This window comes from Pogona vitticeps, chromosome 5 (assembly GCF_051106095.1).
Source record: "Pogona vitticeps strain Pit_001003342236 chromosome 5, PviZW2.1, whole genome shotgun sequence".
NCBI lineage: Eukaryota > Metazoa > Chordata > Lepidosauria > Squamata > Agamidae > Pogona > Pogona vitticeps.
The window spans coordinates 73,822,703-73,848,025 of record NC_135787.1 but is presented as its reverse complement, the minus strand read 5'-3'; the positions used below and the strand labels follow the sequence as shown (position 1 = coordinate 73,848,025).

The 25,323-nt window shown below is 43.6% G+C and overlaps 1 protein-coding gene across 2 annotated transcripts in view; it reads right to left on the bottom strand.

The window, feature by feature from the left end:
* BEND4 (BEN domain containing 4) overlaps positions 1–20,415 on the bottom strand; it is a 36,314-nt gene extending 15,899 nt beyond the window's left edge. Inside the window, exons 1-3 of one of the 2 annotated variants that reach the window (XM_073001193.2) lie at positions 19,602–20,415; positions 4,221–4,784; positions 124–215 (exon numbers count right to left, since the gene is read on the bottom strand). In XM_073001193.2, the coding sequence (XP_072857294.2) occupies positions 124–215; positions 4,221–4,784; positions 19,602–20,148 (1,203 nt within the window). In that variant the 5' untranslated portion in view covers positions 20,149–20,415. The remainder of the gene's footprint in view (positions 1–123; positions 216–4,220; positions 4,785–19,601) is intronic. The other variant, XM_078393981.1, reaches the window with a different exon arrangement.
* Between the last annotated feature and the right edge of the window lie 4,908 nt (positions 20,416–25,323).

The window sequence follows — 25,323 nt, the reverse complement described above, 5'->3', positions numbered from 1 at the left end:
TGTTCCATATAAGAGGTAAATTATTTCAGTTCAGAGTATTAGTTATCTTAAAGTAGCAAACATATTTGTCCAGCATATATTGACTTAGTTTCCTGTACACTGAAGTATCCCATCATACTCTACCTCTGCTGGCTGCTCCACAGGCTGAGGAATCATGAGCTGGTTATGATGCTGAAGCACAGTCTTCAAATAATCTAAAACCGTCTGGCAGGGCACTGCAGGAAAAACAATACACTGTACACATGCTGCTTACTGTTACAAGTAAAAGATACCAAACACCATTTCCTAAAATCATCATCATCATCATCATCATCATCATCATCATCATCATCATCATCATCATCATCTGCTATCAAGTCCCTCTGAAAGGGGGGGGGATAACCATTTACTGGGGTTGCTGCCTTTTCTCATGTCAAGACATCCTTGGCTGAGCAGCCTCATTTTCCTACTGAGATTCTTGCCAGATTAAAAATATTGCCCTTGGAAGAGGAGTTGGAGACAAGTTTAATAAATACATATAATAGAATAACATTGTCAGAAGTGAAAAGGGAGGAAGAAAATAACACAAACTGCCTTCTTTTTAAATATGAAAGGCTAGGGGGCAGATCTAGCTCCCAGGGGAAACCGCTAGGCACAACTTTGAATGGCAGTCACTAAATGACATCAAGATGGTGATGATGATTACAAGCCAACAAGTCAATTCACACCTACAGTGACCCTTTCTAAAGTTTTCTAGGCACAATGTACTTAGAAGTGGCTTACCATTCCCTTCATCTGGGGGCATCCTGGGAATGAGCAGCTTGCCCAAGGCCACTCAGGCCGACTCTTCTACGAAATACAGTGGGGAATCAACCTCCCAACCTGTGGCTACTCAGTCAAAGATCTAACTCACTAAGTTAGCCATGGCTTTTCTAGCAATCAATAAACATATCTTTTGACATCAGTTGTTTTTGTAAGTAACCTTTTTGGTTTCATTATTTATCCTGTGATTTTTAAGCTATACAATATAAAACTGATTATGACTTCATAAAATAATCTTTAGTTGTGTTCTATTTATATGCCTCTTACATCTCTGTAAAATAGAACTCAAATGCATTTTTGTATTAGGACACATGTTTTAATGTGTTTCGGATCTCAATTTGTTGCTGTAGCTGACGAAGAGAGTCCACACAAACTCGTGTGCCGCTTATCCTCTTCCTCTTCCCCTTTTGTACATAAGTCTCCCACTTCAATTTGCTAATTCTCCCAAGCCAGAATATTCAAATTAGGATTAGGGCTAACTTCAAAATGAGAATTTACAGTCCCATCTCACTCTACTATTTATATGAACATGCCACTCCATTTGCTAATCTAGATTATGTGCAGAATTATAGCTAGAAAAAGCCAAAAAATGGAGGATAAAACTCTTGCACCAAATGAGAGGACAGCTCATAAACACCTTCCCCAGAGAGCGGGGGGGGGGGGGCACTCTTATTTACCAAGCAATTGTTTGGGTTGACAGTTGAACACAGCCTCCAAGCTTGTTCTCATTCCCTTGGAAGGCTAACTAAGAGATCCTGGATCAGATGAAATGTGCCTATATCCCAGAATACTGTACAGTGACCATCCAGAAGCCTCTTGGAAGTTTAACGGCTCAGCAAGATCAAGACAAATGGTAAACAGGCATCTGCCCTCTCTGCCTTTGCAAAGAGCTGTCAGTCATGATTTTTTTACTCCTTTTAAAAAGCCATCCCCACAAACAACCATCACACAGGCAGATGTATAAAAACCACACTCCCCAGCCACACCCACAGACACAGATGAGATGTGATGAGATGGCAAAGCAAACAAAGCCAGAGAAGAAGAAGGCTCAGTGCTCTGTCTGTTTTAAGTGCCCACTCTTCTGCCCAAAGTATCTCTTCTCATTTCCTTATGTCAGAGTGGGAATTAGACTATGGGAAGAAAAGTTTCAGGAATTTAAAAGTGTTACCAGAAACAAGGCAGGTGGATAAGAAACTAGCCATGAATGGGTGCATAAAGACTCTGTTACACTGGTTGAGCAACTGGGGGCAAAATATTAATTCTTTCCAATATGCCAGCAAGTTTGGAAAACTGAACAGTGGCTAGAGGACTGGAAAAGATCAGTCTACATCCCAATCCCAAAGAAGGGCAGTGCCAAAGAATGCTCCAACTACCATACAATTGCTAGCAAGGTTATGCTCAAAATCCTACAAGGCAGGCTTCAGCAGTATGTGGACTGAGAACTCCCAGAAGTACAAGTTGGATTTTGAAGGGGCAGAGGAACTCGAGACCAAATTGCTAACATGCACTGGATTATGGAGAAAGCCAGAGAGTTCCAGAAAAACATCTACTTCTGCTTCAGTTCAGAATATTATTTCTGGACTACAACTTCCAGGATACCCAACTCACAACAAATCTTGCTGAGGACCTGCTGGGAAAGGGTAGCATAAACCTGGCGAAGTACACATTGGCAAGGTTTGCTTGTCTCATAATAAACTCTTTCAAGTAATGCATCATGGCATCTTGTATAATTCTACAGGTGTAGGCTAGGTGCTGATTTTGGATTTAAAGTACAGTGTGTGTGTTGAGTCATGTACTGGCCTGTAATCTGCCTTAAATGGTCTACATTTGTTCCTTTGGACAACAAACATGCTTTAAATATAAAAATCAAGAGAGTATACTCAGCATCTCTTATGTGGTTAGGCTTAACTAATGCATGCTCAATGATTGTGAAAAAGCAATCTTGATTAAGAACAGAGGAAGTATCTTACTGCATCATTGGGTTTATAAATGAGACCATAGTGGGGCAACCTGATGCCATGATACTTATGCAATGGGTTGTTTCCAGCTGCATAATTTGTGCAAGTTTTATATAATGAGTAATTTCTCTTCTCCTTTTTAGATAGAAAAGATCAACATGTATTTAAGACATTGGCCAGAATCTTGTTGTTCAGTTTTGTTAGCAGACAATGTAGTGCAATGAAATAAACTGCAATGGTGAGTTATTAAATTATTGCCTGTATCCCTCACCATGCACTACCCACGTGAGCTGGTGAATAACAAAGAATACAAGGGGCGACTTCTTAACTTGTGGCAATTCACTGATGTGAATTATGCCATTGCACATTTGCCAGCGCAAATACCCAACAGGATTCCTGCCATCCATTTGTTGCTCTTAGACTAAAAGGAGTTCTCAAAGCAATTTAAAAATGCTGTCTCACAATCCATCTGTTAAAAAGCAAAATAGCTAACAAGCAGACAAGCTAAGGCTTTAAAATACCATTTCATCCCACAGCTACTGTATAATTTTCAGCTGTAAGGGAAGTTTTGGAGATAAAAAAGATCTTCCTCTGTAGGCAGCAAGACAACAAAGATGATGCAGAAGGAAAGAGGTTCAGCAGAGAGTGATGAACAGCTGGCACTCTAGTAGCAGGCTCTGCCCTGTGTCCCAACCTGTTTCCCTTTGAAAAAGAAGAAGCAAAGGGCAAGACAAATCTCTTACAGTACACCCGTGGCCTGCCTTTCTATTGAAAAACAGTACTCAAAAGCAACAATACACTAGACTATCTATTTATGAATGAAATATTAAACTTTACTGCTGAAATACTGTGGCCTGTATCCTATTACCTGAAGGTGGAGCAGAAGGGCAGTCATATGAGCATCTTCCAATTCTGGCAGGCATCCTGTCATGGGGACAGTCTTGTGCCACCTTCAAGATGGGCCAGCTTCGTTTAGCATGAGCTTTTGTGGATTGTAGCCCATTTGACATATGCAACTTGAGGAAGCGGGCTGCACTTTGCCAAAGCTTATGCCAAACAAAATGGGTCAGTCTTGAAGGTGCCATAAAACTTTGCTGTTATTCCAGCAAAAGTTACATCTATAAGGGTAACCAATGAGTCTCTGTTACTTTTCAGTAAAACAAATTTACAACTGCAATTTGCCTACAATTTCTATTCATTTTCAGAACTACGGATGGTTACATTTTTTTTTTCAGAACAATTCCTGGAATCCCCAGCCATCATGGCTGGGGAATTCTGGGAGTTGTTCCCCCCCCCCCACAGTACCATTTCCAAACTTTGTTCATTCCTTTAACTTTGATGCAATACATTACACACCATGGTAGCCCTAAAGATAATTGTACCCAGATGTATCCTTGCTTATGTTTAAAAGGTCTAGTTCTTGGGTCTTAAACCTTAAACATCTAAAATCTCATGTATTACCTGGGATGCTCTCCAACTTCCGTCGGAGTTCTTCATTTTCTTGTTGCAACGAAATTACCTCCTGCTCCAGCTCTTGGCAACGAGGACAATAACCTTCCTCCTCCTCCTCCTCCTCCTCCGGAAGTGTAGATGATGATGGGTGACCGTGGGACTCAGAAGTTGCTGGGGATGTCCATCCACCTAAAGTGTGCACTGGAGAGGTTGAGAGTGGATCCACATCTGCTAAATGGCCAAAATCACTCATTGAAGAAGCATTCTGAGAAGGAAAGCTCCCAGAAAGCAAATAGTTTTGGAGAGAATCAGTAAATACCCTAAGAAAAGCAGAGGTCTGCTGCTTCTTGTGCATGTACTGCAACTCAAGGTCTAAATTGTCCGATGTCTGACTGTGGATCATTTTCCCAAGCTGGCACTGCTCTGGTCTCTCACTAAAACTCATGCTCTCTTGCTTTACACAGGAAGTCAATGACTGCGAGCGACTGTTGTCCAGAAGTTTTCCACCACAGTTTAAAAGACTAAGCACCCGGCTGCACTGCTGGGCGAAGGCATCCAGAATCATACGGCTCTCTGAAACAGAAGAAGAGATGCAGAAGACCAAAGCAGAGCCATTCATCAGTCACAATGCCAGCTAGATAACAGGCTTGATGAAATTCATCACATGAAAAAAAAAGTTCAGGTTTTTTTTTAAAAAAACAAACAAACAAACACATATGCACATTAAATTGATCACAACTCTCCTTACAGTTATTTTCTTCATTTATAGCCTGCCTTTTATCTCTAAGCAGTGGAGGAAAGCCTGTGGTCCTCTAGACATTGGACTACAGCTCTCATCATGCCTGACTATTTCTTGTTGGGCGGGGCTGATGAGGTGTGAATATCACACGTTCCTCACCCCTGTTCTAGGCCAAATTAGACTATAAATTGTTTCCAGACTCAGTGAGACTATAAATTGTTTCCAGACTTAGAACAGAACCACTGGAATCAGGGTGATATAACTTTGCTACGACTAATGAAAGTCCCACCGATTTCAACAGGTATATTTCAATTACGGTACAAGTAAGACTCAGCTACAAAAGCCATTTTAAATAGGAAAGGCCACTTTCAGAGGAACGGCTAAAGCAGCAGCTGGGAACCTTTAGTGTTTCAACCACTTTCAGCTCTAAATCAAATATCCCTAGCAGCTTTCCCCCCGTGGAGCTCCAGACGTACATCTGTAAGGATGATCAAGATAATATTACACCTACAGTATCTGCATATAACAACTGATTACACCCTCAGCAAAACCCCAATGCAGTTAAGAATATAAAATCATTTAAAAAGTCATACATAAAAACTATAAAATGTGTTAAGAACAAATGCTTCCTTAGCCTTCTTCAGCCTTCAAACATGGAGTAGAAAAAGAGGTCTTAAGGCTGCTGTGTAAACGGTGAAAGACCTGACATAGACAAACAGCTCTTAAATAGAAAGGGCATTCATTCCATCAGCCTGGGAGGACAGCATCCAATTTTAGCCAAGAAGGAAGGCACGCAAGGACAATGCTCATCTTGCTGGGTGTATAGAATCTGCAGTAGTGGACAGAGATCATCAAGACCTTCAGATCAGAGGTTCCCAGTCCTGGACTGCTATAGGTTTTTAGACTCTTAGCCAGCTTGGCCAAGAGTCACCAATTCTGACTGTGGCACCACATCAGTATCTACAGATCAAAGATTGGGAACCAGTGCTTTAGACCAGTGATCCCCAACCTTGGGCCTCCAGATGTTCTTGGACTTCAACTCTCAGAAATCCTAGCCAGAAGAGATGGCGGTGAAGGCTTCTGGGAGTTGTAGTCCAAGAACATCTGGAGGCCCAAGAGTGGGAACCACTGCTTTAGACAACTTTCCAGCCCACTTGGGAATGGTTCTCCTATGAGTGGCTACTTTACAACTTGGAAGGCATTAAAATTAGAAACAAACAGGATCTGGATATCCAGATAGGCTTGCCAGCAGCACCCCATTTCCTACTCTGTTCGGCTTTAGTCAGAGTTATTTGGACTGCTGATGGTCACATTAATGATGCCCATAAGTCAGAAGAGAGTTTAAGCCCAAGTGCTAAACATACAATATGGAAGGAAAATTCTATGGGAGACACATTTCTACAAACACACACAACCCCTCTGCTAACATTCTGATTAGATGATAAAAGAATCATGAAATTTTAAATAGCAGCGGAAACCTCAATATAAGGTTGCCTTCCCTCATTATTCACTCACTCCATTTCTCTTTTGAAAAATATCAAAGGAAGATATTGATTGGAACTTTGTAATTCAAATACACAGCAGTTTTTCATTCGTTTTAATCCGCTAATCAGATTCTAGACCTGAAGCCATATTTACTGTGCGCATTTTAATCAGGATGATCCAAAGTTGTCAGAAGTTCTTCTTCTTTTGTATCTTTTTGCCACCTTCCCTACTCACAAAGCAAGCAAGATATGGATGGAGATCTGACAGGTTATTATACACTGTGCTCAGCATTATGGCTTTTTCTTAGATGAATAGAACGATCCACACTGCAAATATAAATGTAAATAACTTACTAAATTTTAAAATCAGCAAAAGACAAATCTGCAACACAAAGTTGTTGCCCTGTTGCCTCTTTTTCCTTTTTACCATAAAAATGACAATACACACAGGATCAGATGATTCAAAACCAAAATGTTCACATACAGAAGGCAAGAGAGATGAAATTATAAATATTTGGTCTGACTTATATCTTAAATGGTTGCAAACTTTTAAACACTGCACATATTCTCAGTTACACACCTTGTGATGGTGGAGAGAGTACAATAAGAGGGCATTATCAGTCATTGCAAAACAACATTTTTACAACAGGGTATTAAAACTTTCCCCAACACATGTTTTGAACAAAAACTTCCATGATTCCCTAATGTTTAATTTAGCAGCTGGGGAGTATGGGGTTGAAGTTCCAGACATTTGGAGGACTGAAGCTCCCTACCTCTGGTTTAAATATGTGTTTGCTTCTTGCCAAGCATCTGAGGATGTGACCACACAAAAGTTTATCTTGGGTCAGTGTGCAGCCTGACATTTAAATCTCTGTTGTTGTTCACACAGAAATGAAAAGATGCATTTCAAGTGTCCATACATCACATAGCCTCTCTTTTGTCTCACCTACTTTATCATTATCACCATTTTTTCTTCTACCCATTTTGCTGGCATCTATATCTCTTTAAAATGTTCAGCAACTGAAATAGCACTGAACTGAGAAGACATGGAAAATGCCTGAATTCATGCTGTATCAGTTTAGTGCTAAAACAGGAGGATTTTTTTTTAAAAAAAATACAACTTAGAAATTGCACTGCATTTGTATTACTTATCAACGTGAGCAGAAAACAGGCAAAAGGAATAGGGTTCACTCCCATGCCATGCTTCACTCAGTATATCATAAATTATATTATCTGGACATGCCCAGCAACTGTCCCAAAGGACTGATAGAGGAACTCCCAAAAGCAAAAAGCAAGACAAAATAATGCAACTTGAAACACTGTAAAACATCAATGGAAATGCTATAAAAACAAACAAACAGTTCTGTCAGGAGAACACAACAACACCACATGCTCATACCAAAAGACTTGATACACTTGTGAGTAGCACTAGCATCATGCAGACTGTGGAATAAATACCGAAATGAACAGCAAGAAACATGGTGCAAACAATGGCATAAATATTGATTTAGAAGATTGGAGTAGAATATTTGCAAAATTCCTTCTGTATCTTGAAATACAAGAACACTAGAGGCTGCCTTAAACAACGACTGAAGGTTCAGTAAAGAGGTCTAGAAGATCTGTGTAGATTTCACGCCCTCACATGCTCCGTGGCCACATTCATGGGAACAAATGTTCACAGAAGAACCACTGAATGATGTCCTAACTCATATTCTCTGAAGTGAGTCAGGAATTGTGAATGATCAAACAAAATTTAAGCTTGTGCTGGGGAACATCTTTGTTCTGAGGAAGGAACAAAGCACCTTGTACAACAAAGAGAACAAGACTGGAAATAAATGGGGTGGGATAGCTTCTGTGGTGCTATGCATGTCTCTATGTCCCTCAGATCTTGCCCTGAGTTTGGAAGCTGGTCAGAGGCTGTTGATCTTCTAGTGCTACTAACAGTTGAATGGGTGCAAAGTTTACAAACAAAACTGTCAAGAAACTGGAAAATGAGGGGGATGATGGTTTCAATTGCCTTTGAAATGCAGGCTCATTAACTTGCGCTGTGATGGGTAGGTCAGAAAAGAGGGGGAAATGGAAAGCTTTACCAACTGTGTTTTTATCAATTTGAGAAGGAATTTCGAAGGTCAATGCTCCCTCCCAGAACAGACTAGTTAAGAAAACTGATTTCAGTTGAAGTGAAGGAAGGGGGAGAATCTGACGTTATTTTGAGGAGAATTTACTGTCTTTGTGAAGTTTTAGCACAACTCAGAGCTTGACTGGTAAATTCCCTTGAAAGGTCTAGAAAGGTGGATGATGGGTTTAAAACTGGGAAAAAGAGTTTGCTTAATTTAGCAGTCTCTCTTGTTTATTCGTTAAGTTGTATCTGACTTTTCGTGACCCCATGGACCAGAGCATGCCAGGCCCTCCTGTTTTCCACTGCCTCTGAGAGTTGGGTCAAATTCATGTTGGTCGCTTCGATGACACTGTCCAACCATCTCATCCTCAGTCGTCCCCTTCTCCTCTTGCCCTCACACTTTCCCAACATCAGGGTCTTTTCCATGGGTCTCTCTTAGGAGAATAGTGCATAGTGTTCTCACTATGCTCACCTGCTGCTTTGTCACCTGATTTGTATTCTGCATTGTTCTGAAACTCCCTGTGACTCAGATATCTTCTGAATGTTCTTTGTTCCACAATGTTTCTGAAATGCTTTTGGAAATACTTTTTGAAACTTTGAACTTTATTCTTTTGATTTCTTGTTTGCTACACTTTCAATAAACATAATAAAATTTTGTAGAAGTTTGGTTAGTTTAAGAGGGTCGGGATACTAAAGACCTTATCTTGACCAACTATTAGATTCCATACAGTTCATGGGTATTTTGGCATTCCTATCTGGCAGGGTTGGAAATTGTTGCAAATTACAACATTCAACCTTGTGAGTTTTGGTAAATCCTTTGAGAACTGAGGAGTCAGAGTAATAAAAGATGTAATACAAGGTGAGCGATGGATACTGGGCAGGAGGATTTTCTCCAGCCATCAGCACATCTGGCTCTCCTGGAAGGTAGTCACACCAGGTAAAACCTGGGCAGTGTGGTTAAATAGTTTGTGTGCACCTATCTGTCTTGGCCATAATTCTGACAAAAACAAAAAGGGATGCATTGTTTATTTATTGTCTTGCCAAGAACAACTCTAACCAAGACCAGAGAAATCTTTAAGCTGTTACGGTTTCCTTGAATGTGGGAAGATGATACAGCAGCTAAGCTGGGAAAACACTTTTCATATTGCTCAGCAATATTCCCACATGCAGGGAGGGTGGGCTTGTTTTTGTTTTTAAACATGGCAGCAGAGGCTTTGAAATAGGCAACATCCACTTGTGTGGTGGTACAACATGGTATGAAGTGATATAGTTCAAGGTGACACCTCATAAAAAGAGTCCCTCCCTCAGGGATTCACACACCTTCTCTCTTGTGCTCTTTGGGGACAACAGTCAAAAGATGAACTTGCTAGCTTTTCCCACAACACATGTTCCAGATACGCAGCTCACAGAGAAAGAGGCTGCTACACATAGACGCAAATACACAAAGAGAAGCATCTTCCATTTGTGCTTCCTTCTGACTTACAATGTTTCTCTCACACTTTACATTTATTTATTTATTTATTTATTTATTTATTTATTTATTTATTTATTTATTTATTTATTTATTTATTTATTTATTTATTTATTTATTTATTTATTTATTTAACTTGTATGCCATCCACACTACCCAAAGGTCTCTGGGCGGCTTACAACAATTCAAATACAATAAAAAGATAAGACAATTAAAATACAATTAAAATATATACTCTAAAAATTGCCATCAGGATGCACAGTTGATATTATTTCAATTAAAAGCCTTCAGGAACAGGAAGGTTTTGACCTGGCACTGAAATGTCATCAGTGTCGGCACCAGATGAATCTCAGTCCGGAGGGCATTCCATAGTCTGGGGGCAGCTGCCGAAAAGGCCCTTTGTCTACAAGCCATCCCTTACCTCCTTGAGGAATAGCTCTTTCAAAAGGGCCCCCTGGCTAGATCTTAACTTCCGGGTAGGTTCATATGGAAGGAGGCGGTCCTTCAGGTATCCAGGACCCAAGCCATTTAAGGCTTTATATGTCCTACAAGCACTTTGAATTAGGCACAGGCAGTAACTCGTAGCCAATGTAATTTCAAACAGGATCAGCCTGATGTGTTCCCTAGCGGCCCCACCACTCACCAGCCATGCAGCTCAATTTTGGACCAGTTGCAGTCACCAGACCGTCTTTAAAAGCAGCCCCACATAAAGCGCACTGCAATAATCTATGCGAGATGTTACCAGTGCATGTGTAAATGTCATGAGACTCCGCTCGTCCAGGTAGGGCCGTAGCTGGTATAATTTCTGCAGTTGAAGGAAGGTGCCCCTGGCCACCGAGTCCACCTGGGCTTCCAATGTTAGATTGGGGTCCAGGAGCACCCCCAGGCTGTGGACCCTGTCCCTTAGGGGGAGTGTAACCCCATTCAGGGCAGGGAAATGGGCCTCCAGCCTGTCCGACGAAGCACCCACTAACAGCACTTCCGTTTTGTCTGGATTGAGTTTCAATTTATTAACCCTCATCCAGTCCATTATCAGGTCCACACACGAGTTCAGTACATCTGGATAATAAATAAGAGGAAAATGTGCTGTTGCTGTTGCCAAGTCACACTGCTCTTCAATGCACAGAGTAAATTTACATAGCAATCGCTGTGCTAGAGATTTGGTCTTAAGATACTGGCATAAGCTTAAACATTCTTGTTCAAAATGTGATGGCAGGAAATGCCTTCTCTGTACCAGTCTGGTATGGTAACAAGATCACCTCAGGGTCTAACCAGATATAACATTTACCCCACAGTTTGCCCTTGTAGGACTGATGTCTTCATTGGTGTCAATGATAGCTTCCTCCGCCCCAAGAATAGCAGGCAAATTGTGGTGTTTATGGGGCATTCTGAGTGGGATTGTGATGGGAGAGAGAGGATTAAAGCTGCCCCCCCACACCAAGTTCTCAGTTCAGACTTTAACCCAGCCACAAACTCAACTGGCCTGCTTGAAAACTTTTGTCTTTCACCATCGAATCTCCTCCTTATAAGGCAGTTCAGAAACAATAAGGCTTATTTACTCAAAGGATAAATGGAAGGACTGCAAAGGTTTTGTGTGAAGGAACCCGAACTTTCCAGAGTGCTGAAATCTCAGGTTTGCAAAGAGTCACTTATGTAGGGAGTGAGAAAGGGCCACATGGGAAGCTGCCTTGTGTTTCATCAGGCTACTGGTCCACCCACCTCAGTACCCTCTACTATGTTTGGCAGGGACTGTGCAGGGATTCAGACAAAGTCCTCCACCCAGCCCTGACTGCAGATGCCTGAGAATCTCTGCACACCAAGCACCACATTCCCTCCCCCTTGCCTCCAGGGAACAAGACCTTTGAAAACTGGAGGGAAGTATGTTTGTCCCCTTATCCCAGCCCAACCAGCTGATGTCCCCCCCCGCCCCACAAATGATTTATATCGGTATGCATAGCCAGATGGGTTAGTATTTTTAATAGGCTAGCAGTTTTGGAAGACTCATTTACCTCATTATTAAAATGCAAGGCCTTCCACTTTGAAATACCAATTGACATGCAGAAACAGAACACAGCAACATAAAAGAAGGTCAGGAAGGTGAGACAATACATCCACTGTACACGTATAGTTTCTTAGTTACTGCAAGCTTCCTTCTCCCTACATGTGATGCATGGAGCCAGTGAAGTGGTCAAACGGACTGAGACCTGTGAGATCTAAGTTCACTGAACCATTAAAATATGGGCTGACCTTGGGCCGGTCGCTCTGTTTCTTTGCTCCTATCCCCTTTTCCAAGCCCAATTTTTCACACAGGTTTGTTGTGAGAATAAAGCAGAGAGGAGGAATGCCATGTATACTACCTTGATTCACTGAAGAAGAAGAAGAAGAAGAATATGATGATGATGATGATGCTGATGCTGATGCTGATGCTGATGCTGATGCTGATGCTGATGCTGATGCTGATGCTGATGATGATAATAATAATAATAATAATAATAATAATAATAATAATAATAATAATAATAATAATAATAATAATAATAATAATAATAATAAATAATGTGTGATCATGTCAATTTCAACTTAGTCCAAGGCTTTCCAAGGTTTTATAGATACAGAGTACAGGGACCACATAGGCTAGCTCTTCTAGAAGGCACAGTGAAGAATCAATCCCCCAACTGCTGGCTCCATCTTAATGGAAAGGTAGGATATAAATATAATAAATGCACAATGGATTCAAGAATAACTTAGATCCTACCTTCTCACCTGCCAGTCCATTTCAGTCACTCTATATATGACTACTGGTATTATATGTAATAATCACTTATTTTTTTAGCATTTCACAATCTAATGCTGTCCCAACTCACAAGCATAAGTGAGTATCTCTTATTTGCTTCTGGCCAATACTTACAAAAACAGGAAGCACTACAATAAGTAACACACACATTAAAAGACAAGATCGAGAAAGATGCAATTTACAATACAGTAGGCCCCCTGTATCAGTGGGATCAGTATCCGCTGAGTCACTTATCCACTCTGAAAATATTAAAAGAAAAATTCTAGAAATGTATATTTTGAAAGATGAAATTACCAGAACTGGCCACTAAAGGTAGCTAGAGACTATGCTACGTACACCATTCACTATTAAAACAGCATTCGTTATAATCTGTGTTTTTCAGCATCTAGGAGGTGCTTGGAACCATTCCCCTGCAGATACAGTGGTCCTACTGTATAATGTGAACCACCTAATCTTACAACAATCAGGTGATATGTTCTAGGATCTTGCAGATACAAGGGGCTCATAACATCAGATCCCCATTGTGTAAGTCTATTCTATTAATATTTGAATTAACAGTAAACTGCTGTGTAAGTGTAACCTTTGCAAAGGCTTCTCTCCAGAAATATCTAGAAACTGGCAAAATCATCTGGACTTATATTCATTGGTTTTAGGCATGCAGACTCTATTCAAACAATGTACCACCATGCAGCAGTTTAGAAGAAATAGAGGTGTAAAAGAAGCATTTGGCAAATGTAGGGAAGGGACAGAGGCAGAATTTCCTTTGAAATGTGTAAAAACCTTGACTATCACAAGGTAAACTTATCTTATCCACCATACCAAAGAATTCCTTGGGCCCATCTAAGAACTTCTCTCCTTTCAGACTGATTATTTATTTTATATATTTACCTGATGGAACTAAGACATTAGCATAGTCTTCCTTCTTCTTTTTCCTTAAGAACAAAACATGTCTGTGACGCTGAAACAATTACGTTCTCACATACATCTAGATGCAAAAGTGTAAAATGTGTTGAGTGGAAGACAGCAACAATTTCAGTATTCAGCTGCTATACTCTTACCTTCCCAGATCACTCTGCCTATTTCCTACCTATGTGCACCTCTCAGACCAAGAAAGCAATAACACTCTGTACCCAATCATATTTACCAGACAGTTAAATGTCTTCTGAAGGGCATTGCAGCATGAGACTTTTGATAATGAAAGAATATAATAATCTCCACCTTCCACCCAAACGATCTGAATTCGCTTGGGGATATCACAGCAAAATACAGAAAATCACTACTTTGAAAGACCTGTTTCTGAAATGGTTACAGGGTTATATAGAAGAGAGGCAGCAAATGAGAATATCTGTTTCCTTCCAGGGAGAAACAGGGGAGGAGGAAGAGAAAATCAGTATCCTTTGAATTCCAATATTATTTACCTTCTGTTACAAAAATGAAAACAGAGAGAAAACCTGCAGTAATCAATGCAAGTACCTGATCATCAGGAAATTTACATACAAACGTATAGAATACTAAAGCATGGTTTGAATCCGAAGGCACAGGGGTGCATGTGCACATGCACACAATTTTATACTTAATAAACTGTTGTGGATTTTTTCCAACAAATCCTGGGAAGTATAGTTTGTAGTGGATGCTAAAAATGCTGTTCCTGAAACATGGAAAAGACCTGCATTCTCCTTGAGGGAAGAAATCACTCTTAGAGTATGTCAGTGGTGCAAAAATACCTTAAGACACTAGAAAAGGTCCTTTTCTGGCCTGCAGCTCCCACAGACCCCTGTCAGTGGTCACAATGTCTATGTGGGTTTTGGGAGTAATAGTCCAAAAACCTAACCCTTTTAAGCTCTGGAAAACAATTAGCAAAAGCTACTTCTACTAGTACAAACTGAATAGTTAATAAAGGCTCCTGAAAAGACTCTCAATCTATGATAGAGAACATGAATGTGGGTGTTCGTCTTACAATATGTACAATACTTGGACCGATCAAGGGTATGCCTCTGTACACTCAGACAATATTCCGGAGGCAGTGGGAAAAGCATGCTTGAGCTAAAGAAAGAGTCTCCCTACACATGTTCCTATATCACAGTGAGGACTGAGTCTTGTAGCTGTTACACACTGCTGCATGATTTGGGTGTGGATACACAGTAGGCAGGTCAGCTCACTATATCATCTTGAATACATCTGATCTCATCTGATTTTGGAAACTAAGCATGGTCACACTTGGTTACTACTTGGAGAGCAGATCACCAAGGAACCCCATTAGAGGTGTCTAGGGAGAGCAAAGAAAGAATTCTGCCTGAACCTCTGGCCCACTGCTACCGGTCAGAGTTGGCACTACTCGGTGAGCGGCACCAATCATCTGATTCCGTACAAGGCAGTGCCTGATGTTCCTTCTATGTCATGTGTGGCCAGTTTCCAACCTGATTGTTGATAAGATGGTAAAAGGCCTCCACAGGATTGGTCCTACAATCCCAGGGAAGCACCTTCTATCTTGCCATGGGGGAGTACAGAGGAAGCATAGCTTCAACAATGCATCTGGCCTACACAGAGTGGGGAGCATATAATATATCTACAGAATTCGATAGAAGCAGCTATTTTTAGTACTACTATATTTGAAATAGACCAAAACATCAGCAAAAGGGGTGTGTGTCAAAGCTACCAAAGCAAGCTTTGATTGCCTCACCATGTTCCGTTCTTCCGCATAAATAAATAAGCAAAGGATGTGTCACAATGAACGGATGAGTGGAGATGCCCAATGCTATCAAAACCAGATGGCTGCCTCTCAATATTCAGCCTGTTCAGACAAACCCGGACTATTTGCTTGGACCCTCCGTATATAAAACTGGGGATGCTGTTATTTGTGATGGCAAACAAAAGCAATCATGCCTGCCAAGCACATACTATAACAGGCAGCCTTTCAGCTCTGCTAGACAGAAAGTAATTAGAATGCTTTTAATGTCCAAAAGAATGATGCTGATAGGCTGCCACAGATGTGTAGATTTATGAATATTTATATGGTGGTTTATAGCTGACACTTTTATCAGTTGAAGAAGATAAAATATCTGCCTGACTCAAAAGCCTGACAGTCAGGTTAATAAAATCTCATTAAAGAGAATGACCTATGCAATTATATAGGATTTATTGTAATACATTTTTGATTGTAGTCTGCTTAAAGATGCAATTTCCCATTTCCTAGTGCCAAATTTAGGCTGCATATCAAAAACTACGTGAGCTCCAGTGCCATGCCATCAGCAGCAGAAGAAAAAGTAAAAGAAGAGGGGGGGGAAGAGATAGATCCATTTAACATCTTCAAGGCTCATACCTTCAGAGACAGAAATATTTTGATCTTGTCTTCTTCCCAGTTAACACCTCCCCCACAGAAAAGACTACAGAATTTTACACTTTTTTGGATGCGGAAGGTTTTAGTTCACTTTCTTCTAGTCATGTACCTCGAATCTCAACAGCTGGAGAATAGATTGCCAGTCCAATAGTGATTTCCATCCTGCAAATCACCATCTTGTTCCCATCACCCCCCCCCCCTTTTTTAAAAAGAAGCTGCATGTGGCTTTCACATCAGGTTGCAGAATAGAACAGGAAAAGCAATAATTTTGATCATAAGGCTGTGGAGGGTGGAGTTGGTACCAATACAGAACCATTCCCAACAAAAAGGTTTAGACATGCCATGAAACACTACATGGTCGGGTTCCTTTTTCTTTTGTTTTTAAATCATGAGTGTAGTAGTATTTACAACAGCTGTTACAACAGGAGGTAACAGTCTCTCTTCGGAGCGGATGTTCTATATGCCCAATAGAGAAAGACCTAACTAAACAAACCTAACATGTCTACCACTAAGAATCTGGCCACCAATCTTTCTACTGCTCCATATGGCCATACCCAGCCTCTTCCAACCTGGTACCCTCCATATGTGTTGAACTACAATTCCCAGGATCCCATCCAGTGCTGGCCATGCTGATGGGGGCTGGCCATGCTGATGGGTATTGTATGAGGCTGGTCTGCTCTCACTAGTTGCAAACAGAGATGTCAAGGACTGGATTCTAGTCTCTTCCTGACACAAAATATACACCTATAGTCGGACAGTGGGAGCTCTGAACTACAGACACAATTTTTTACATGCAATGTATTTCTGAAGGCAGGCTGTTGAAGGAAAGGGGTATGTGTCCGTGTGTCCATGCACATGCACGGTAATGAGATCTTTCAGGAGTTTTAACTTCTAATTCAGTTTACAGGCCAGCAGTTCTATTACAATTTCCTGCATAATTCAGATTCAGTGTGAACGTATATTCGGAGTGGAGATGCCCAATGCTATCAAAACCAGGGTAAGAAGGGATACTGAATGGCAGACAAAATCTTCCCTAAATACAAGCAATATAACAAGAATGCATGAGGCAAAACAGTACATCTCCTTCCTCTTTTCCTCCAATGGCAATGCTACTCCATCTGGAAAAGGGGTGAGCGTCTGATGGAGGCTCGGGTTCAGGACTCACGCAAGGCACAGAAGCAGGGGGCTTTGTGGGGATGGGGGAAAAGAATCCTGCAGTGGACATAAATATTTTTTTCACCAACAAACACCCAGAGGTGAAGTCATCCCAAAATTGCTGGGCTCAACATGGAAGTGGATGAGAAGAACGGACAGCATATAAAGACGTACTTCTCTCCAAAACTGCTCCTTCTCTTTTTCCCTCCCTCCTTTCTACATTGGTTGCTTTTAGGAAAGACTCAGTGATGCCCCTTCCTAGTCCTCTTCTAAGGGAAGGGGTCCTGAACAACAGATTTGTGCCCAGATTATTTTGTTAGGATGTGGTATGGGATCAGCTGCCAGAAGATGGGTGCCAGTGTGCTAGATCTTGGAATTAAGGTGGAGTTTAGAGTTAAAGAAAGATTAAGGAGTGGGGCTGGGTTGGAACTGCTCTGGGGTCCTTCCTGAGCCATTGCAAATCTGAGCCCAAGCTTTTTGTAGCCTGAGGCAAAGACCAAGTTGACATGTCTCTCCACTCTCAACCCTACTTCTCTGTGCCAACATTGACCACCTTGGCAGTCAAAACTTGTTTCAACAGTCAACAGCCAGGACAGCAGGTGACACAGTGCATACATCTCTTTTCATTCTCCACCCCCTCATCATCTGCCACCTGAGAAAGCTACCCCTGCTCACTAAAGGTCAGCAACAAAAGCTCATGTAGCATAATTATGGACAGCAACATAGTTTTGTGAGGGGATCTTCTAAGCATGGCAGGCAGGTCAGGGCCCAGCTCTGAATCTTCACACTAGGCCAACAGTAAATCCTGTTGTGGTCAATATTTCCACCATATACTCTTCTTCTTGCCTTTGGGATGGCAGCTTGGGGGAGAGTGTGACATTTAGGAGAGCAGATCTAGGTCTCTGCTGGTCAATCCAAACTGTAGCAGAGTTTTGAGAAGCTATTATTTTGGACTCTAGCTCCCAGAATGCCTCAAGCAATCAGTGAGTCTCCAGCCTGGTAAGCTCGTCTCTCCCCCCCCCCCCCCCAATTAACTTTTCAAAGTTCTAAGCAATAGGAACCTTTTTCAAATGCTAAGCATTTAGGAGTCAAACTTCCAACTACTTGTGAAATGTGTTCACAGTTATGTTCCTTAAAGTCACATCTAATTGATGGTGACCCTAACAGGGTTTTCAAGGGATGTGAGATACTCAAAGAATGGTTTTACCGGTGCTGCCACCTCCTCTGAATTTCCATGGTTGAAACGAGATTTGAACTCAGGTGTCCTGACCCTTAGTCTTTTACTCTAGCCACTACACCACACTGGCTGATTTCCTATCCTCCTCCAATTATTTATTTGTTAAAAATAACTATTGGAATCAATATTTGCCCAGAAATCAGTCTTTCCCACTCTATAAATCCCTTGCTCAAAAATACTGTGTCTCAGAGTTGCATGGCATGAGTATTCAGAAGCCAGGGAAAAGTACTCTGTGCATGCTTAGAATCCCTCCCGTCTTCTATACACCGAAAGCTGCTTTACAGCTCACCAAACATGTCCCCCAAAACAATCTGCAGAGCCACAGATCAGAGACAAGAAGCGAAGAGGTCCGCATCTCTAATTTTCTGAGGTCCTGCTTAGTGTGGGGGGTGTTGGGGGTTGTATATCAGAAAGATTTAACATGGAATATTCACCTCCAACCACGGTTGCTGAGTCTTCATTCAATGTCCAAATCCTCTACAACGCAGGCCTGCTGGATAGTCCGGTGGTTTAAAGCATTTGGCTGTGGAGCCAGAGGTTGGGAGTTCAATTCCCCACTGTGGCTCCTTGACAGTGGCTGGACTAGATGATCCATAGGGTCCCTCACAGCTCTGCAGTTCTAAGATTATTATTACAGAACTGAGCAGAAATTAAACGTAGAGATGTTGTACAAAAGATATGTGCAGGTGGTTCCCAGGAGACCCGATGTCCTGCAGTGGCTGAGAGTGTGAGCTAGGAAGATCCCAGTTCAAATCTCTCCTCAACAATTTTTCTTAGCCCCAGTATTCTCAGTCTATACTATGAACACTAAATGCTGGACTATCTTATAGTGCTACTGGGTAGTCAAAATAATGTGCAAGGCCCACTCAGAATGCCCTGTCAAGGACAAACCCTGTGACTGCAATGCCTTCTGTACATGCTCAGAGGTGCTCTTGTTACTTCACATTCGACAGGGGGAAATTTGGCATTAAAAATTAACGTGGGAGAGCCATCATTCATTTCACATGAAACCAGCAAGCTCTCCGCCCCCATCTCCCCCCTCAAAATCTGATACCTGCGCTCAGCTCCAGGCTGCCGTTTCCCTCGCCGTTGCTGCTCGTTGGTGCCCCCTGGTGGCTGTGGCCGTACCTGGCCGAAGAGGAGGAGGAGGAGGTGGTGGAAGACGACGACGACGACGCGGCGGCGGCGGCGGCGGCGGCGGGAGCCGCTTGGTGTCCCAGTTGCGGAGCCGGCGTCCGGGGAGGCTGGCCTTGTGAGGCTCTGCCGCCCGGGTAGGAGCTGTGCGCCTGGTAAGGCAGCTGGTGCTCCGTCAGGGAGGAGGACGAGGCGACCGCGGGCAGCGGCTGCTGCTGGAAGTGGTGTTGGTGGGAGTGCTGGGGGTGGTGGGAGTGGGGGTGGGGGTGCTGCTGGTGGTGCCCGTTGCCCGCCCTGACCTGCGGGATCTCCACCATGGTGGGTCTCTCGTAGCGCTTGCTCAGCGCCGGCCGCCGGCTGCTGGGGAAGGTCTTGAGGACGCTGTAGGGGCTGCGCTGCTGCTTGTAGATCTTGGCCCCGCTGGGGCCCTCCTCGGCCGCCGGCTGCATCTCTTCCTCCATCAGCATCCCGCTGACACCCCCCCCTTCCCCTGCCCTGCCCTCGGTCTCCCGCTCGCCGCCGCTTCGCCGCCGCGCCTGCAGCTCGCGGCCACCCCAGCCGCCGCCTGGCCTCGATGGTGGCGCGGCGCTCCTGAGCCCCGTCGCGCGGCGCTGGGGGAGATGGAGCGGCGCGCGCGGCGGGGGGGGCGCGCCGGGCGGGAGAGGTTGGCGTGTGATTGACAGGCGGCCTCGCCAATGCCTGGAGGGAGAAGGGAGGTAAAGAGCAAGCGAGGGAGCCCCCAGCCGCTAATGAGAATAGCCTGGGGTGGGTGGGTAGGTGGGAGAGGGGAGGCGGGGTCGTCTGGAGGAGGGCGACGCGGAGTGAGCCGACGGCGCTGCTGGGTGCGCCTCCCGCCGACGGGACCCAGGCGTGTGCCTTGGGCGGGAGGACCCCGCGGGATGGAGCCCCGAGGGAAAGGGGTGGGGGTGAGGAGAACAGCGGGAAGAGGCGGGCGGGCGGCCAGAGGAGTGTGGGCTGCAATCCTCAGAGGCCAAACATTGGCCCCCTTCTCCGCACGTTTCGGGGAGGCAGTCTTGCGGAACGCCTCGCGCCCCTTCAGTGGAAAGGCGCCGAAGAGGCTGCCTCACGTGCCATTGCCAGGACGGGGCGCCTGATGAATCCCCTCAGGAACCACAGGGGTCAGGGGGAAGCCTCCCTGCCGGAGCAGACCTTGAGGACTTGACAAGGAAGGAGCGCGAGCCAGGGCACGCGCGCGCGGGACGTGTGTGTGTGTGTGTGTGTGTGTGTGTGTGTGTCTGTCTCCCTCTGTGTGGGTATATATATCTTCCCAAGTTTGCGAAGTGCGCTCAGGGCTGATAGCCTCCTGGACGGTTCTGCTCCCTCGCCTTTGAGTTCTAACACAGGATGCTGAGGCGGCCATCTTCGGCTCCCTTACTTCGGAGAAAGGCTGGCTGAGACCTCAGGGCGACTTCTGTCAGAGAAAAGACAGAGAACCAGTGCGCAGAGAGTTAGAGGGGGACTCGGGAGACTTGGGTTCAAAACCTTGCTGGGCTATGGAAACTCATTGCAAAGTGAGTCAAACCACCACCACCCCGTCCCCCGGATGTCTTTCATACTTCAAAAAGCCTGTTAGGGTCACGATCCGGGGGAAGCAACTTAAAGAACAAAACGGTAGAGAAGTATAGGGCTGGGCTGTAAATCTGGGCAGGAGATTGTCTTCAGGTGGGTCACTGCTGCGTTTCCCCCTCGCCCAATAAAGGTCGGGGTGGGAGCAGGGAAGCCGGTCGCTCTGGTTGATCCCATCTGGCAAGCCCTGTACGGGCGACCTCGTTGCCAATCGCCCCTTCTTCTCGCAGGACTACCTCGCCTCCCGCCCCGTCTCCCTCTCCTCGTTGACTGGGGCGAGAAGGCGGCCTCACTGCCACAGCCCTGCGTTGATATGCAGGGCGAATAACGCATGCCTTCAAACAGAAGTATTTGGGCGGCCGAGGTAGCTGTAAAGGCCGATTAGAGCGCCGAGGACTTTTTGCCGCTTTTTATGCAAAAAACAGTTTCATGGCGAAATCGGAGAGGCGCGGGCGGGGGGAGGGGGAGGCAGCCGCCAGCGCCGCGCCGTAACTCTCGGGCATGTCAGATTTCCAGGAAGGCAAAGAGATTAATCATGTCCTTCGACGTGATTTGCAGGAGGGAAAAGCTCTCGCTCACTTCTTTCTTGGCGGCTCCCTCCGCGAGGATCCTGTTTCTCTTCTTTCCAAAACTCGTTAATGGGCTGGACACGTGACCAACTCCCCACACGTCTTTTCCCGACCGTCTTTTCTGTGCGCGCTCTTGGGGGGGGGGGGGAAAGGTGTGTTATATAGGACTGGGAAAAGGCAAATGGATGGAAGAGACATGATCATGAACAGTGGGGAAGAAACCAGGCAGATCTATGCCCGCGTTGAGAGACACGCTGCTCCACTTAAGTAATAATACGTCCGGATAAATAAAATGAACTAAATTCGCCCGCTCTTCGCTTCTTTTCAGCCCGGCAATTTCGTACATACATTTTGCACGAACGAACGTTTCTCCGGCGCTGCTCCTTCAGCCGTTCTCCAGCCTACACTTATCAGGATTACAATAAAGCCTGTGGCTTTTCCGAGTCAAATTCCAGATCGCTTCCTCCCACCGTTATTTTTAAAGGCGGGACGTGGAAGTCAAGGAGGCTTTGCTGAAGCCTGGGGTCTGCTCACCTGTTTCCTAGGTCGAATTGTTCCTCCTCCAGTTTATTGCATTCCTCTGGAGTAGGGATGGAGATGGGATGGGATTACATGGATTTTGATCACCCAGACATGATCCTGCTAAAGTTCAGTCCAATTCCTTGGAAATCACATCCCTTAGAAATTGATGAAATTGGCCAGTGTGTGGGTGGGGGTGGGGTGATAAGGAAAACCAGCTGGGATTATTGGCTAACTGACCTCGTGTGCCACAGTTTAATAAAACAGTTTAGTATATGGCAGTCAACACGGAATGGAAACAGGGATTGCAATTTTGGAGGTGCTCTGAATTAGTGCTGGAGTTTATTCTGCACTTTCTGAACACTATCCAAGGTGCTGAACATATTTGTGGGAAACAGTCCCATGCCTTATATAGCTCCTGTAAAGTGCAGACTAAAACCAGGAATGGATTCAGAGCACCTTGAAATTGGCATAATTGGCCTCCTGTCAACAAGTGAGGCTCTTTATTTATGTATGTATGTGTGTGTTATGTGCTAACATGCATACATGTAGGTTTTTCAAGGTAACCAAGATATTTAAAGAGTAGTTTTGCCATTGCCGGTCCCCCAGATAAGTTTTCATGGCTGAGAAAGGATCCAGGCTTAGGTCTCCTGAGTCCTAATTTGTCACTCCAGCCACTATACCACACTGGGTGCTCTTACTTGTTTTAATATACTGTAGAATTTAATATACAAGCCTTCAATAAAAGCAGCTTATGTTCTTTACTAATGGGTTACAGATAACTGGCTAAATCCTATTCAATCTTTAAAAAAGCCCCTCTACCTTATGAATGTGGTTCATAGGGTAAAGGGGTTCACCAGGGACGTTGTGGCGCTGCAGGTTAAACCGCAGAAGCCTCTGTGCTGTAAGGTCTATAGATTTGCAGCTGTAAGATTGAATCCACATGACGGAGTGAGCACCTGTCACTTGTCCCAGCTCCTGCCAACCTAGCAGTTCAAAAGCATGCAAATGCGAGTAGATAAATAGGTACCACCTCGGTGGGAAGGTAACAGCGTTCAGTGTCTAAGTCGCACTGGCCATGTGACCATGGAAGATTGTCTTCGGACAAACGCTGGCTCTATGTCTTGGAAACGGGGATGAGCCCCTAGAGTCGAACATGACTGGACAAAAATTGTCAAGGGGAACCTTTACCTTTACCTTACCTTATGAATGAGGGACATTGTGCTTCTGTATCCATAATTTGCAACACCTAGAGATGGGGCAAAATTGCTGCATAGTATTGTGTCCACATTGCCAGCAGGAAAATAAGAAACATAGCAAAGAGCAGCCTGAATGTCAACAGTCCACACATCCATGTCAACAGTCAAGATGGTCTACAGGATAGCCTCTTGTGCTCACTCCCATTTCTTCTATGCATTTCAATTCCTTTGTGGCTCCAATCAATATATACCTAGAGATAATGCCAGTGCCACTGGTATTGTCAACATTTAGGCTGCCCTTTGCTATGTAAAGCTTGGCATCCTTTTTCTAGTTGGCAATGTGGGCACAATATTGTGCAGCAATATTAGGCCATCTCCTGGCATTGTAAATCATGGATATAGAAGCACAATACCCCACATTCGTAAAATGGAATTTTTTTCGAAGAATTGAATTCCTGGTTTTAAAAAAAGTTTAAGTATATAGAAACTACACACAAATTCCAACTGAAACTTCCATGATGTAGAATTATCCAATGCTAGAGGATCCCAAATGATGGTCATGTGATCTGTAACATAGTTGCTGGAGGAAGGGAGAACTAAGAGCAGCTGGGATGTGGCTGTAGTACCTCTGTACCCAAATATTTATTTATTTTATTTATTATTAGATTTTTATCCCGCCCTTCTAGACTGCGTCTACTCAGGGCGGCTCACATCAGAATCTTACATAAAAACAGTTAAAACAATAATTTAAATTGACAATATTAATGTTAATCAAGATGGAAAAGTAAACAAAAAGCCAAGCAGAAAGTAAACGTCAAGTATTTTGAAGGGCTATTTTGGACTTGGAAATCATGAAGCAAAAATGTGAATGAGCGCAAGAGATACAACAGAGAAATATGCACACCTTTTAACTTTTCGGGTAAACTAATGTTGCCATACCTCCTCTGCTGAATGCAGATTAGAAAGCAGTCTTCCGATTCCCAAACCCTTGCTTTACAAATATGGTGCCTGCATGTTTTCCCAGATATGTCCCTTCATCTTTTGAAATGAAAATGGAGGGGGGCTGGGAGTTAGCAAAGACTGTCACTAGCAACCAAGGTCAAAATCAACCATACTATGTAAAAGATGAACAGTGAAGAAAGATGTGGGGGGGGGGGAGTGTCTACTCATTTGAAATGTGTATCTGTTGAGGGAGAGCCTTATAGATGCCACAGACCACCAAAAAGGCAAATACTGTAAGTGGGTGCTCAATCAAGTCAAGTCTGAACTTTCATTTAACAAAAAATGAGTAAATCGAGGCTTTCTGGGTGGTTCTGTTAATGCTACCTTGCACGTATAATGAGAATAAAGAACTGACTAGAAATGACAGTATTACTGGGAAAAGTTAAGAGGGGGTCAATAAGAAGAGAGGAAGACCTAATATGATTGTCTCAATAAAGGAAGCCACAGCTGTTAGTTTTTAAGACCTGAGCAAAATTTACTGGAAAAGAAAATATTGTGGTGGGAAGAGAGAACAAACTAACATAAAATGCTGTTGGTTGTTTGCAAAACCCTAACTCATATAATCACAACACCTCAGAAGTGACTTGATAGTACATAATATCTTTGGAGATTTCTTAAATTACCAAGCAATTGTATAGTAACCAAATGGCTGGAATAGAACCTATGACAGGACATAGTCCCTTAAGTTCTGCTAATTTCAGGTAAGACCATTCCCAGCCACAAAGCAAAAAAGCAGTAATTTCACATCTTAAATGAGTGAGTTTCT